Source organism: Actinia tenebrosa, unplaced genomic scaffold (assembly GCF_029948245.1).
Source record: "Actinia tenebrosa isolate PJP-AT-01 unplaced genomic scaffold, QUT_ActTen_1.0 PGA_scaffold17__23_contigs__length_9995812, whole genome shotgun sequence".
NCBI classification, from domain to species: domain Eukaryota; kingdom Metazoa; phylum Cnidaria; class Anthozoa; order Actiniaria; family Actiniidae; genus Actinia; species Actinia tenebrosa.
Genome location: NW_028292577.1, coordinates 5,963,532 through 5,976,025, shown reverse-complemented (window position 1 = coordinate 5,976,025; position 12,494 = coordinate 5,963,532). Strand labels below are relative to the sequence as shown.

Here is a 12,494-nt window from a genome sequence, read left to right as displayed (position 1 = left end):
TTTATTAACGGCGTTTTCAATCGGGGAAGTCTCTGGGTTCGATACTGACTTGGTTTTTGATAGGTAGCCCGAGTAATTGTGTCCAGGCTTCGCTCCAAATTCAAATTCAAAATGGAGGACGAGGAAGAAGTTGTATCTGATATTCACGTCTTTATTCCTTTCCAAAGAAACAACTCGGACAATGTAGGCAAGTATCTTAATTTGTTTAATGTTGTACGAGAACTGGTGTCCCTTTTTTGTCAAAAAATTCTGTAAAATCTCATTTCTTAAGTTTTTTTTGTTGTTGAAAAAAACGGTATTTGGAAAATGAAGAATACTTGCCTTCTTTGGACAAGCTGGTTCTGAGGAGGGTACACTGTGTAGCATTAGAAAATATCCACACCTCCCCCATGGAGGGTCTGAGAAGAGTATATTTGGCAGAACTTTATGGAAACTATCCATATATATTTTTAATCAATCAAAAAAATTCATAGAAAACTTTGACTTTGAATTTTTAGTGTATACAAGATTCCATGTGAGATGTCACTTTGATGATGATGATGGCGAAGATGATGATGATGAAGATGATGATGACGAAGATGATGATGATGAAGATGGTGAAGATGATGTGACTCATGGTGTATCATTCGGCAACATTCCATGCGACGATGAGGGGGATTATGTGATAAAACGGCGAAAGAAAAACATGCACCAATCAAGTGAAGTCATCACTATAGGTTTGTAGATAATGATTATTCTTTTTGAAATTGTTTCTTTTTGGGTATTTCTGTTAGCCATTTCTGAAGGAATTGCATTGCCTTTAACACTGTTTTTATTGTTACACACTGATTGAGATAACAGTCACAAAGCTCGGCACCTCTACATGCTCTGATTGATGCACTTTCATAGTGGTTCAAGTCTCTGAATCAGCGCCTAGCAATAAAGCAAAAGTAATACGTTTTTGTATATTTTATGTTTTAGAACACCAACTTGCTACTGGTCTGAAAGATGTTGGGTTGCAGGTAAAATGTCTTAGGTTTTTCAAAGGGAATAGTCCCCTTCACAGTTCCCTGTGCCATCTTGAAAGGTAGCCGTGCCTTTGCATTGAAGTGAGACGAACGGTGAGCTTGCAATGATAGAGACCTTTTTTAACGCCTTGGACAATTATTCACACATCTCTATCGTTGCAAGCTCACTGCTCCTCTTGCTTCAATGCAAATGCACGGCTACCTTTCAAGATGGCACAGGGAACTGTAAAGGGGACTATTTTTTAAAAGGACCCCCTCCCCCCAAGGAACTTTCAATCTTCTTCCATACACACTCTGTATTCTCTGTACCCCCTCCCCTCTAGAATTTCTAATTTCCTCTGTTGGTGGGGTATGGATATATTTTGGAACTACACAGTCTCATAAACATTTTATTGGAACATGTTTCTCAGTGTGGTTTCTATCTTGAAAATTGAAGGTTGCTGAGTGGCAGTGCGACACTCACCTCTCATTCTGGTCAGTCCCAGGCTTGATTCCTGGCCTCTGCATTATATGTAAATAGAGGTTGTAAGGCTGCGTTCATAATGTATGGCAGAGAGGGGGGGTAGGTGAAATTGAGGGGGGATCGGGAAATTTTGGTAGGAAAAAGGGGGGATGGGTAAATTTTTATCAGAAAAATGGGGGATGCACAATTTTTTTAAGAAGTTACAAGCCTTGCTTAGGGGGGGATCGGTTTTTTTTTATGCATGACTTTAAGGGGGGGTGTTAAGAATTATTCTGGACATTTCAAATTTTCACCTGCTCCCCCCCCCTGCCATGCATTATGAGTGCAGCCTTAGGTCTCTTGTGATTTGAAATAAAGGGTGGTACTATTATCTCATCTCCGATCCCAGGCTTGATGAACAGAAATGCACTCTTGATTTCAAAACTATTTTTAGACTGCTTTTGTAACCAGTGATATTGACTTCATCAGGTTTGGAGAGGTGCTCTGTTGATGGCCGATTTTATTCTCAACAATGAACAGATGTAAGTATTACTATAGTTTCAGTGAGTAAAACTTACCACTAAGAAAAAAGTTATGTTCTTTGGGTACTACAGCACTACTCTGGTCATGGCGTCATTCAGACTTGGGGTTACAGTTTTGATTCTCAGCTGAAACTTGCAACTGAAAAGAGTTTGTTTGATTTGTTGTTCTAAAAGTCATATCGATGATTCATGAGGAAAAAAACACAAAGAAGAAAACCACAAGCGCAAAAGGAGGTTTGGAAATGTGTTTTTAATTAGCATAAAATATTGGCAACTTATGTTTGAATTTGTATATGTAATAGAACTCCATGCTGTCCAATTAAGAAATAATTGGACGAGGAAAATTCCGAGGAATGACAAAATTGGATGAGCCCGTAGGCCGAGTCCAATTTGGCAGTCAGAGGAATTTTTCGAGTCTAATTATTTCTTGATTGGAGAGCATGAAATCCCATTACCTATTAATTATATAGCTGCCTAATTAATCCCATATCAACAAGACCTATCCAATTAAGAAAAAAATTGGACAGTTACCTATATGGGATTAATGAGAAGCTGTATAATTACTCCAATAATTATTAGTAATTTGAAAAGCCATATCAAGCACTTGAAAGAGTATTTCATCCTTTATTCAAACTACTGAGGTAAAAAAAAACTTTTTTCCGGGTTCTCCTGGCAGTTTTCACCTCATGGTTAAAATCAACATGTCGGTAAACACTCAATGTAGTAGTAGTTTGAGTCGAGGAGCCCCATGTGGGAGTGATGAAAATTTTTTTTTCCTGTGTTTCAGGTTCAGTGGCTGCTATGTCATGGAACTAGGAGCTGGTGTGGGGTTGTGTAGTATTGTTTTAGGGAGAGTTGCTAGCAGAGTATTTTGCACAGGTAGGTAAACATAGGAATGTTGAATGGATGAATGAAGAGAAGAATAGATAGGAGATGGATGGATGAATGGATGAGTGGATGGGATAAAATGAAATAGGATGAATAGATGGATAAGTGGATGGGATAGGATGGATAAACAAATTGATGAATGGATGGTCTGCATGTATGCTAAAAAACATATTTGTGTATAGAAATTGCCACTACAGACCCCCAGTAGCAAGCATTTGAACAGGTCTCTGAGGGGGGAGGGGGTATGTACCGGTACCCACCACCTTAATTCATAAAATCGAGTCCCTATTTTGGACCATTGTTTTGACCTTACCCCTTAATTGACCTCATTTGAAGTGTACATTTTTCTGCCTTTTCAGAAACTGGTCATGAAGCCATTCTTAAGAACTGTAAACAGAATGTAGAAACAAACTCCCATCTCTACAGGAATGCAACAATGAAAGAAAATGGTATGTCACAGCCTAAAATAAATGGTTAAACAGTTGCAAGTCTTGATCACCAAACAAAGTAGTGTTAGCTCAGTCAAACCTCATTTCTGGCTCAACATTTCTGATTAAAATGACCAGCAAGACAAAAATTTAACCAGACATATTCCAATTCTGGCTGGACATTGTTAGATGACCTGCCATTTTTTAATCATCGTATGTCGTACCTCAGTACAGCTTGAGCAGAAGAGTAATATCCTAAAATATGTTTCCATTACTCTCTGTAACCAGGGAAAGCAGGTGATGGGATTACAGATAAATCGATCCAATTAAAATGTTCGTCATGATGATGATGATGATGATGGTGATGATGGTGATGATGATAGTGATGATGATGATGGTGATAGATGATGATGGTGATGATGATGATATTGAATTTGTCTACTAGGTGACTATAATAGAGTTGTTAAGGTGCGACAGCTTGACTGGACAAAAGACTGTTTACCAGAAGGTATGTCAGATATTTTAAGACCCTAAGTATTGGTTGGGCTGATGCTTGAACCCCCCCCCCCCCCCCCCTCCACACACACACAACATGCTGGTGTCCAGCTGAGCTAATTGTGCGGGCTCCTATAAATGCAATTCAGAATAACATTATTTTGTTTTGCTTTTGTAATCAGATGAAGGTGGTTGTGAGTTTGGTTGGAGCAATGAGGACAGGCATGAACTTGATAAGATTACAGTCTTGATTGCTGCAGATGGTAATAACTTAACACTACCATTAATAATAGTATCTTTTCAAGAGCCTTTTGCATTTAGACATGATAATGAATGTAAGATTACTGATAAGCCTCCAAGTTGTGGTAAAGACATAACGTTTTGGTTATGACTAATGTTAGCCTACATCAGAACAAGGCAGAAATTAATTTGCTTATTTGTCTTCCTGTGGTACCTAATTTAATTGATCGGTCTTCCTGTTGTATGGATGCACATGCGGTTTTCTTAAACGTCTCGTGGGCTCATAAGTAAATAAATGTACACCACCATCTTTGATATTTACTTGAGCCAGCACTATTTTTTGCAGAAAACAATATTCGTCAGCACACGTCACTACCACAGGAAGACCAATCAACAAATTTATTTCTGCAGTGCTCCCTTGATCAGAATGATGATGAAAATCTGATGATAGTATTGGTGTTGTTAATGAATGGTGATATGATATAGTTGGTGGTGATCGTGATGGTGATGATAATGATGACACTGATTATAGTAGTGCTCATAATTCTGGTGATACTATGATACTAATGATGTTGTTAAAACTTATTTACCATGTAAGATGAGGATATCATTAGAGATATTGAGGATCTTAATAATGATGTACTTACTTTTCAGTTATTTACGATAATCAACTCACAGATGCATTTTTCAAAAAAGTGGTTCATTATCTCCATAAGAATGACAGTGCTGTGCTTTACATTACGATAGAAAAAAGGTTAGATCTGACGCTAGATTTTGAGGGGGGAGGGGCTGAGAGAATAACTAAATAGGGGAGGCCATTTTTTGTTGGGTAGGGGGGGAAGGGTAGGGAATTTATATCCTCTTCGGAAGGGTGGGGACGTTATCACTTTCTGATGATGTACGAATAAAGCCTTTGAAATATAGAGAGCTTTCTTGTGAGGTTATAGGGGACATATACCCTTTAATTAGGGAAAGAATATTTTTTATGCAGCGATAAGGGATATGACAAATACTGTGTGGGTACAGTATAAGGCAAGAGAAATGGTGTTATCTTGAGATTATTTTAAAACTCTGTTCTTCTTCTGCAGGCTTAATTTTACTCTAGAGTTTTTGGAGGTTTCATGTCCAGCATATGACCACTTCATCAACACACTACAAAAACTAGAATCAGAACAAGTCTTACAATCAAGGAAAATACCCACCAGCTTTAAACAGTTCTTGGAGTATGAGAGAGTCAAGGAACTGGTACGAATAATGGGAAATATCTGTCTGTCAGTCTCCCATCCCATCCCATTCTCTCTTCTTCATTTCCCTGCCCTTCTCTTCTCTTCTCTTCTCTTCTGTTCTGTTCTGTTCTGTTCTGTTTTGTTCTCTTCTGTTCTCTTCTGTTCTCTTCTGTTCTCTTCTGTTCTCTTCTGTTCTCTTCTGTTCTCTTCTGTTCTCTTCTGTTCTCTTCTGTTCTCTTCTGTTCTCTTCTGTTCTCTTCTGTTCTCTTCTGTTCTCTTCTGTTTTCTTCTCTTCTGTTCTCTTCCCTCCCCTTTCCTTCCCTCCCCTTTCCTTCCCTTCCCTTCCCTTCCCTTCCCTTCCCTTCCCTTCCCTTCCCTTCCCTTCCCTCCCCTCCCCTCCCCTCCCCTTAACGTATGTGACTCTATTGATGATTTCTTGAAAACTGATTTTACCAGGAACTTTGGGAGATAAAGCGGTATTGAAGTGCATCTGTGCCAGAAGCACGGCTTAAAATCTTCAATACAATCACCAAAGGTAATTGATATCTGATTCATTCCTTTATTAAATATAAATTTATTATGTACGACAAATGTCACGTATGATCCGTTACCTAACATCCAAATTTTTGGTCGGGTGTTTCAAGCAAGGTTCTGTCTGTAAACCATCGTCCAACCAAAATAATTGAATATGTCCTCTGCCTTCCCCAGAGGATATGCATCACGTAGGGTGCGGACTGTTACCCGTCACAGAATAGGTGCGTTTGTGTGTGTCACGCAAGGTACAACCCGTGACCTAACGTATATAATCAAATTGGTTGTGCGTGTTACGTAGGGTATGATCTGTTACCCATCATACAATAGGTACGGTAGGGTGTATCACACAAGGTACAACCCGTGACCTATCGTACATAATCAAATCGGTTATGCGTGTGAATAAGCGATTGAATATGTCACGCATGTTTAAGTCCGTGACTCATTATACTATCAAAGCTAGTGAGCATATCACTACGATATGTCACCCATCGTGTCAACCATGCGTCACGCGAGGTAACGCAATGTCTCACGCAAAGTCTTTAGTTTTGTCACCAGATTACAGCGGAGACTCGAGGAAATATTGTTCCATTTGGTTATTAGATCTTTTTGACCGGAAGTTGCATTTCCACTTCTTGTGTGCTGGGCCGTTATTATTATTTTCATCTTCCCAGGTCCGGTCGTCACTTTGGATCGAAAACCCCTCGAGAGCATAGCATTTGCCGACCTTGACCTCAAGGTTTGGACAAAACTCTTCAATAAAGGACCTAAGTCCTTTTTCAGTGACTTTCTTCGAAGACGTGATATTAAGGGTCCTCAAGCTACAAAATAGTCCCTTAGATAAAGCCTTTTTCAAGTCTTCCAGTATGACGTCGCTGATCGCTTTACCATCACCAGTAGAACAAAGCCCCAAGTACTCTAATGATTTCAAGCGAGAGAGTTTATCCAGAACCACTCGAAGTCCTTCGGTACTAACCAGAGGACACCAACCAAGTTCAAGATAATCCATTCTGGTGTGTTCCCATGGCAACGAACTGATGACGTCATCATCCACACTCGTCCCATCCAGTATCAAACCTCGGAGACTCTTACAGTTGCTAAGCAACTCACCAAGAGTGTGTCCCCGCACGCACAGACACTTACGCATGCTCAGTACCTCTAGTTTCCGACATGACGTTACCATGGAGACCAAATTGTCTTTAGCCAATAGGCAGTGACTAGTGTCCAGGCTCTTTAAATTTTGCATGTTCATAATAGTAGTGTCCAGGCTCCCGTCCTTATATAGTGGGTAGATGAACGCGTCACACAATCCAAACCATTCCACTTGGCCAAGATACCTTGAAACAGTCAAATAGAATCTCGCGGGACCTTCAGAAAACCGAAGATCCAAGTATTCCAATTTTTCTGGAAATAAAAAAATTTCTTCATCATTTTCAGTTTCTTCAGCTACAAAATTTGTTGAATTTAAAACAAGTTTTCTTAAGTGAAGACAATTTTGTGCCAACGTCGTGAAAATCCTTCCTGTTAGCTGTAAGCCACTGAGGTCGAGGTTGATTAGTCTCGAGACGGGACACCTTCGGAATAGAGTTTCAATTGAATTGTCCTTGGAAAAAGGCTTTCTAAGTGTTTTTAAATCTAGAGACTTCCAAAGGTAATAGTCCCTTGAAATTCTGTACCATTGCTGACAGACTTGCCCAGCTCGAAGTAAATCTAAAATATCCAAATAATCAAATATTTCTAGAAGAATCCCCTCATCTAAATGTAGAATTGAAGTATTTGGAAGGCTTTTGGAATTATTCCTTGAGCAGTCAGTCCAGAGTAGAATCGCTGAATGAAGCATTAACATCTTCATTACATTTTTTCCTCTTAACTACGCTAGTCCATGCTGTCTTGTATCGAAATCTACTGAGCTGCTTATAAATACTTGTTGCAAGTAATATAACACCCCTTCCAAACCAAGGTCAATATTATTCACCTTGATCGACAAGTCAAGTTTGACACCACGTTTTCCTTATCTCTCACTTTTGGATCTTTTTCAACAAAAGCTCATTTTAAGTCTTGTTTTAAAAGTGCGTTTTTACTTTTGCGTCTTAAAAATCGAGTTTCTAACCCGGCCTTTGTTGTACTTCAATCAAAAAGAGTTAAAAGAAAGTCCTTTTCAAAAGTTTGAATCGCGCACGCAATTGTTTACAAGAGTTAACAACTTTAACTTGTAACATTTTTGCGCCATTTATTTACTCCCTTCCGAATTTATCTACTTTGCTTCCTTTCTCGTATAATTAAGAAAGTCATTTTTTTTCATACTCCAACGGAGCAGTAGAGCTTTGGCACGGAGGTGTCCCGCGCGGTTGAAATCCTGATTCGAACGACGTCATGCAGCTTCGGGTCATGTCTCGAGACATGAAAATTTTTATCTTACATAGAACGTTCGTGATCATGACCAAAACGTCGTTATTGGTCAGATTTGCCTACACGCGTCTAAAATATGTTTGCTCGTAAGCAACAATTGAATGGTTTGCAAAAAAAATACCATTATTTTTATATAATCTTCATGCCTAAATGTCTTATTATTTTGTAAGTAGTTTAACGGTAAAATCTCATTTATAATCCCTGGGCTTAAACTACTTTGTGGACCTGTAATTTGGGGGGGGGGGGGGGGGGGGGGGTGGTGGTGGGAGGAGTGCTTATACCGGAAATACTGAACCACCGCATACATTTATAGTTTAGTAGAAGGAATATGGATACCAGAAAAGATGCAGAAAGGACTACCTTAATAGAGTTTACATTTATTTTCTACGGTTCTAACTTTGAAAAGAATTAGGAGTTATTATTTTTGTTGACTTTTGAATTTGGATTGAGCCTTGACCTCTGAGAGAGGTTGGTATGCAAACACATTGGTATGCAAATGGGGTTCGTGCACCTCTGTGGAACTTTTTAAGAAGATGGGATTTGAAATCCATTTTCAAGTGCTCTGACCTTGGGAAGTCCTAGAAACGGATCTGATTGGTTGACCTTGCATTGATTATGAAGGTCGGACTGTTGACTAAGCATGCATGGGACAGACAGACAGTCAGTAGGACAGACAGACAATCATTTGGACAGACAGGCAGACAATCAGTAGGACAGACAGACAATCAGTAGGACAGACAGGCAGACAATCAGTAGGACAGAAAGACAATCATTTGGACAGACAGACAACTGATTTGGACAGACAGGCAGACAATCAGTAGGACAGACAGACAGAGTGATAGATGATAAAAACATGAGCTAAGCCGGAAAAAAGAAAGAAAATGTATGAAACGGGAAGAAAAAATAAAAGAAAAAAGAAGAAAAAAACAATGAAAGAAAGCAAAGACAGAAGGAAAGAAAAAATAAAACCAGTTGTTCGACACTATCATGTCTTTAATTCCATGCGAATTTTCTCTCACATACGAAGACACTAGCCAGCCAATCAGGATGCGCGCTCTTCTGATTTCGACTATTTTGCAACAAAAGTCAAATGCAAAATGTTAAAAAAAGATTTTCACATGACTACCAATACATAAGCCCCCTTAATTTGAAACGTAAAGACTCTTGCAGTAATGAGCCCTTCCGGCCCAATTATGGGCTAAAATCGGCGAATAAAAGAATTAGTCCCCAATATAGAAATATTCGTAAGACTTTGCTCTAAAATTTATGACCAGAAACTATAAACTCCCCTCCTTGTTATCATTCGTGTTGTTTCGGCTAACGATTGGTAGCACATGAGCATTCGTCCATTCAACATTACTAGAGGGAAGGGGATTGATTGGTCGAGAATATCTTCTTCCTATCGAAATTGGGCTTCCTGGGTTGTCCAGGTGTCAAAGTATTTTTTCGCCGGTCGAATTTTTAAAGAATAGACATGTAAACTATATACCACACCAAAGATATCTATGATATTTGCAAGTTTGAACTTTTCGTCAGTGATTTTATATAATTTTTGTTATCGACAATATTACTAAATAACGTTTGTTGCTGTTGGTTACAGAGGTTCAAAGACAGCTGTCTCTGATACGGTATTTTGAGTTGCATAATGCTATCCAAAAAATATTCCAGCGTATCGTAACGCAAATTTCCTTCGAATAATAATTACCTCTAAAATAAGCCTTTTCCGGGATTAGCCCGTCCCGCAAATGGCAGAGGGAGAGAATACTTACTGTCTCCCCTTGGGCCTGAAACTCAAGTTACGTTAATTCATAACACGGACACACGGCATGGCTTCGTGTGGGTTTTACTCGTGATTCTATGGGTTTTACAAAGGCGTTTCAAGAGAATAATTTGACAGAGCAAACTGAACAGTTGAGAAAGATCCACGGCTACGCTTTCTTGTTAACTTTTGACCTTCATCACTCATCGTAGAGATAACACTGTCTGTCACACTTGGCTTTCTTTCGTTTGTAAGTTCGAACACATCGTCGTCATCGTCTGTAATCTGAGAGCAGTTTGATACGTCTAATGTCTCTATGGGATACGCTTTCTGGAACGATTCTACGCCTTCATCGGTGATGTTATTAGAAAGACTTAAGTTCAAAGATTTCAACGCTGGGCATGTCCCAATCTGCAACTGCTTAGCAAAGCTTTGTAGGTTATCATCAGTTAAAGCTCTCCCCTCCCCAACTCGACACAGACCAAAGTACTCCAAATATGGCATCTGGGCAACAATAGGCAATAAACTATCCAATCCCTTGGAAGATATTAAAGGACAGCAACCAATGTCTAGATATTTGATCTTTGAGTTAACCCAGTCGACTTCGTTCAAGGGTTCATCTTCAATGCTTGTACTGTTCAAAATCAAAGTTTCCAAACATGGAAGTTGGGGAATAATTTTAGGAAGGAATTCCCCTTCAATATGTGTGCATTTTCTCAAAGACAGTACCTTAAGTCGACAGCAAACACCAAAAGCTTCCACGAATTCATCTTTCGCTAGATTACAATGAGTCAAATCGAGTTTTTCCAGTTTTTCCAAGCTGGAAACTGTCTGTTGCAAAGTTTGTTGAGCTGTTACAGCGAGAACAAAAGCGTCGCAAAGACCCAGCCATTTTACCTTGGTAAGGCTGCGTGCCATTGCCTGATAAACCGCCGCATCACCGTGGGAATATCGAATATCCAAGTGCTCTAAATCAGCCGGGAATAAAACCTCTTTTTCTGCATCTTCTTCATGGATACTAAATGTCACAGACTTGAGGACCAGTTTCCTAAGGTCCGGACAGTTACTTGCCAAGGAATTCAACGTCATGTGCGAAACGTTAAAACCACTCAAATCCAACGTTTCCACTTTCTGTACCAGGTACGCGTTGGTGACAAAGCGTAGGGCTTGCTCATCATGTAGTGTTTGCGCAAAATGCCTTAGATCCACATTTCTCCAGAGAGAACCATCGAAAGATAAGTGTTGCCATCTCTTGCAGACCAAGGAGGTATTTATCAGCTCTGATATCGATAAATACTGAAAGATCTTTAGGATAGTCGATTCGTTCAATGCAGAGATTTGTACCGAACCAGGTCTAGAGCTTTCCTCTCCTTCGTCCTGTCTATCTTCTTCATTGACTGATAAAGCTCTAGTTATATTGTATATAACAGCGTTCGAAAGCTTTCTAACCAATTCCTTGACCATTTTAGTACCACAACACTAGGACCATTAAGTTAGTGTCGTCTGTACCTAAAGAAAAGTAGTCTAGTTGTGCTTACATAGAGGGTTGGTCAATCCTTTTATCATAGTACCTGTGGAGTCACATGAAGTGAACACGTGAACCAATTGACCTTTGCATCTAGATAAGCGTTGCACTCTTCCGCACACTAAAGATGTTATCTTATAACGGCACCAATTACACAGTTACATGGTTTCTTAGATGTAACTAACTAGTGTTCTAGAGTCGTATTTCCTAAAAATACCTTATATTAAGTGTGTTTTGGAAATAATATATTGTTTATACAGAAACCTTGGTCGAGGCAAATGAGTGTCATCTTGCACAGATCACGCAGAAGTCTCATATTTCTTGAGTGCACGCTACATGGTTGACTTAGAGGGGAGGATACGGGCTACTTTGTCATCACTCACTTTCCATACATCTTTCTTTCTCAGATAGGCCCTAAAGGACAACTGATGAGTCAGCAGTTTCTTATTCGAAGAGAGAGAAATTTGCTAAATTTAAATCCAGATTAGAATGCCTGTGAACTATATGTAAGAATTAAGGCTTTTTTCCCCTCAGGGCTGCTCTACTTGCAATAGAAGCTGTGCAATAGATAGCCCGGCCGCGGGCACTCTTAAATTAAGGCCAAGGTTTTGCAGGGTCTTTGATGACAGCCACACGAAACCAATAATCCGGCCATCTGTCAGTCTTGCCATGTCAGCTCGGGTCAAACGGATTTCCGACGTCACGTGCCAGCGACATGCTGAAGCAAATCGTTCTCTTTAGGGAAGTGATACTTTGGAGGGTGGGCTTGGGGAATTAGTCGAATTTCCCATAATCATTGCTCAGTAAATGGGAACGAGAAAGAAAACACAGAAAGCCCGATTCAAACTCCGTTTCGTTGCTTGTAACACCACTCTCTGCAACTTGCAATGCAATGTTACAAGTTGCAGGATATGTTGGACGAGCCTCAGTTCTACTTTCTGCAAATTTGCGAAGCAAGTGCATTGTAGCAACGTGCAATGCAATCACTCTCGCAAGTGACCA

General features: G+C 39.7%; 3 protein-coding genes across 3 annotated transcripts; 1 reads left to right on the top strand and 2 right to left on the bottom strand.

Annotated features, from left to right (window-relative positions):
* The first annotated feature begins 80 nt into the window (after positions 1-80).
* Positions 81-7,229, top strand: LOC116297254 (methyltransferase-like protein 22). The gene is made up of 12 exons (XM_031705444.2): positions 81-187; positions 498-716; positions 961-1,001; positions 1,939-1,991; positions 2,779-2,870; positions 3,239-3,328; positions 3,753-3,815; positions 3,985-4,065; positions 4,697-4,796; positions 5,131-5,287; positions 5,725-5,803; positions 6,474-7,229. The coding sequence occupies exons 1-11, from the start codon at positions 112-114 to the stop codon at positions 5,749-5,751; spliced, it is 999 nt and encodes a 332-aa protein (XP_031561304.1). The 5' UTR covers positions 81-111; the 3' UTR covers positions 5,752-5,803; positions 6,474-7,229.
* On the bottom strand, positions 5,808-7,707 carry LOC116297252 (S-phase kinase-associated protein 2-like). The gene has a single exon (XM_031705442.2). It carries the CDS (start codon positions 7,649-7,651, stop codon positions 6,359-6,361), a length of 1,293 nt encoding a protein of 430 aa, XP_031561302.1. The 5' UTR covers positions 7,652-7,707; the 3' UTR covers positions 5,808-6,358.
* Positions 7,708-10,034: 2,327 nt separating this feature from the next.
* Positions 10,035-11,514, bottom strand: LOC116297250 (F-box/LRR-repeat protein 12-like). Its single transcript, XM_031705441.2, has one exon. The coding sequence runs from the start codon at positions 11,429-11,431 to the stop codon at positions 10,073-10,075; it is 1,359 nt and encodes a 452-aa protein (XP_031561301.1). The 5' UTR covers positions 11,432-11,514; the 3' UTR covers positions 10,035-10,072.
* Positions 11,515-12,494: the final 980 nt, after the last annotated feature.

Coding starts and splice junctions, on each gene's coding strand:
- LOC116297250 (XM_031705441.2), bottom strand. CDS start 11,431: ATGGTCAAGGAATTGGTTAGAAAGCTTTCGAACGCTGTTATATACAAT.
- LOC116297254 (XM_031705444.2), top strand. CDS start 112: ATGGAGGACGAGGAAGAAGTTGTATCTGATATTCACGTCTTTATTCCT. Junction 3,329..3,752: donor TGCAACAATGAAAGAAAATG/GTATGTCACAGC, acceptor TTTGTCTACTAG/GTGACTATAATAGAGTTGTT. Junction 3,816..3,984: donor AAAAGACTGTTTACCAGAAG/GTATGTCAGATA, acceptor TTTTGTAATCAG/ATGAAGGTGGTTGTGAGTTT.
- LOC116297252 (XM_031705442.2), bottom strand. CDS start 7,651: ATGAAGATGTTAATGCTTCATTCAGCGATTCTACTCTGGACTGACTGC.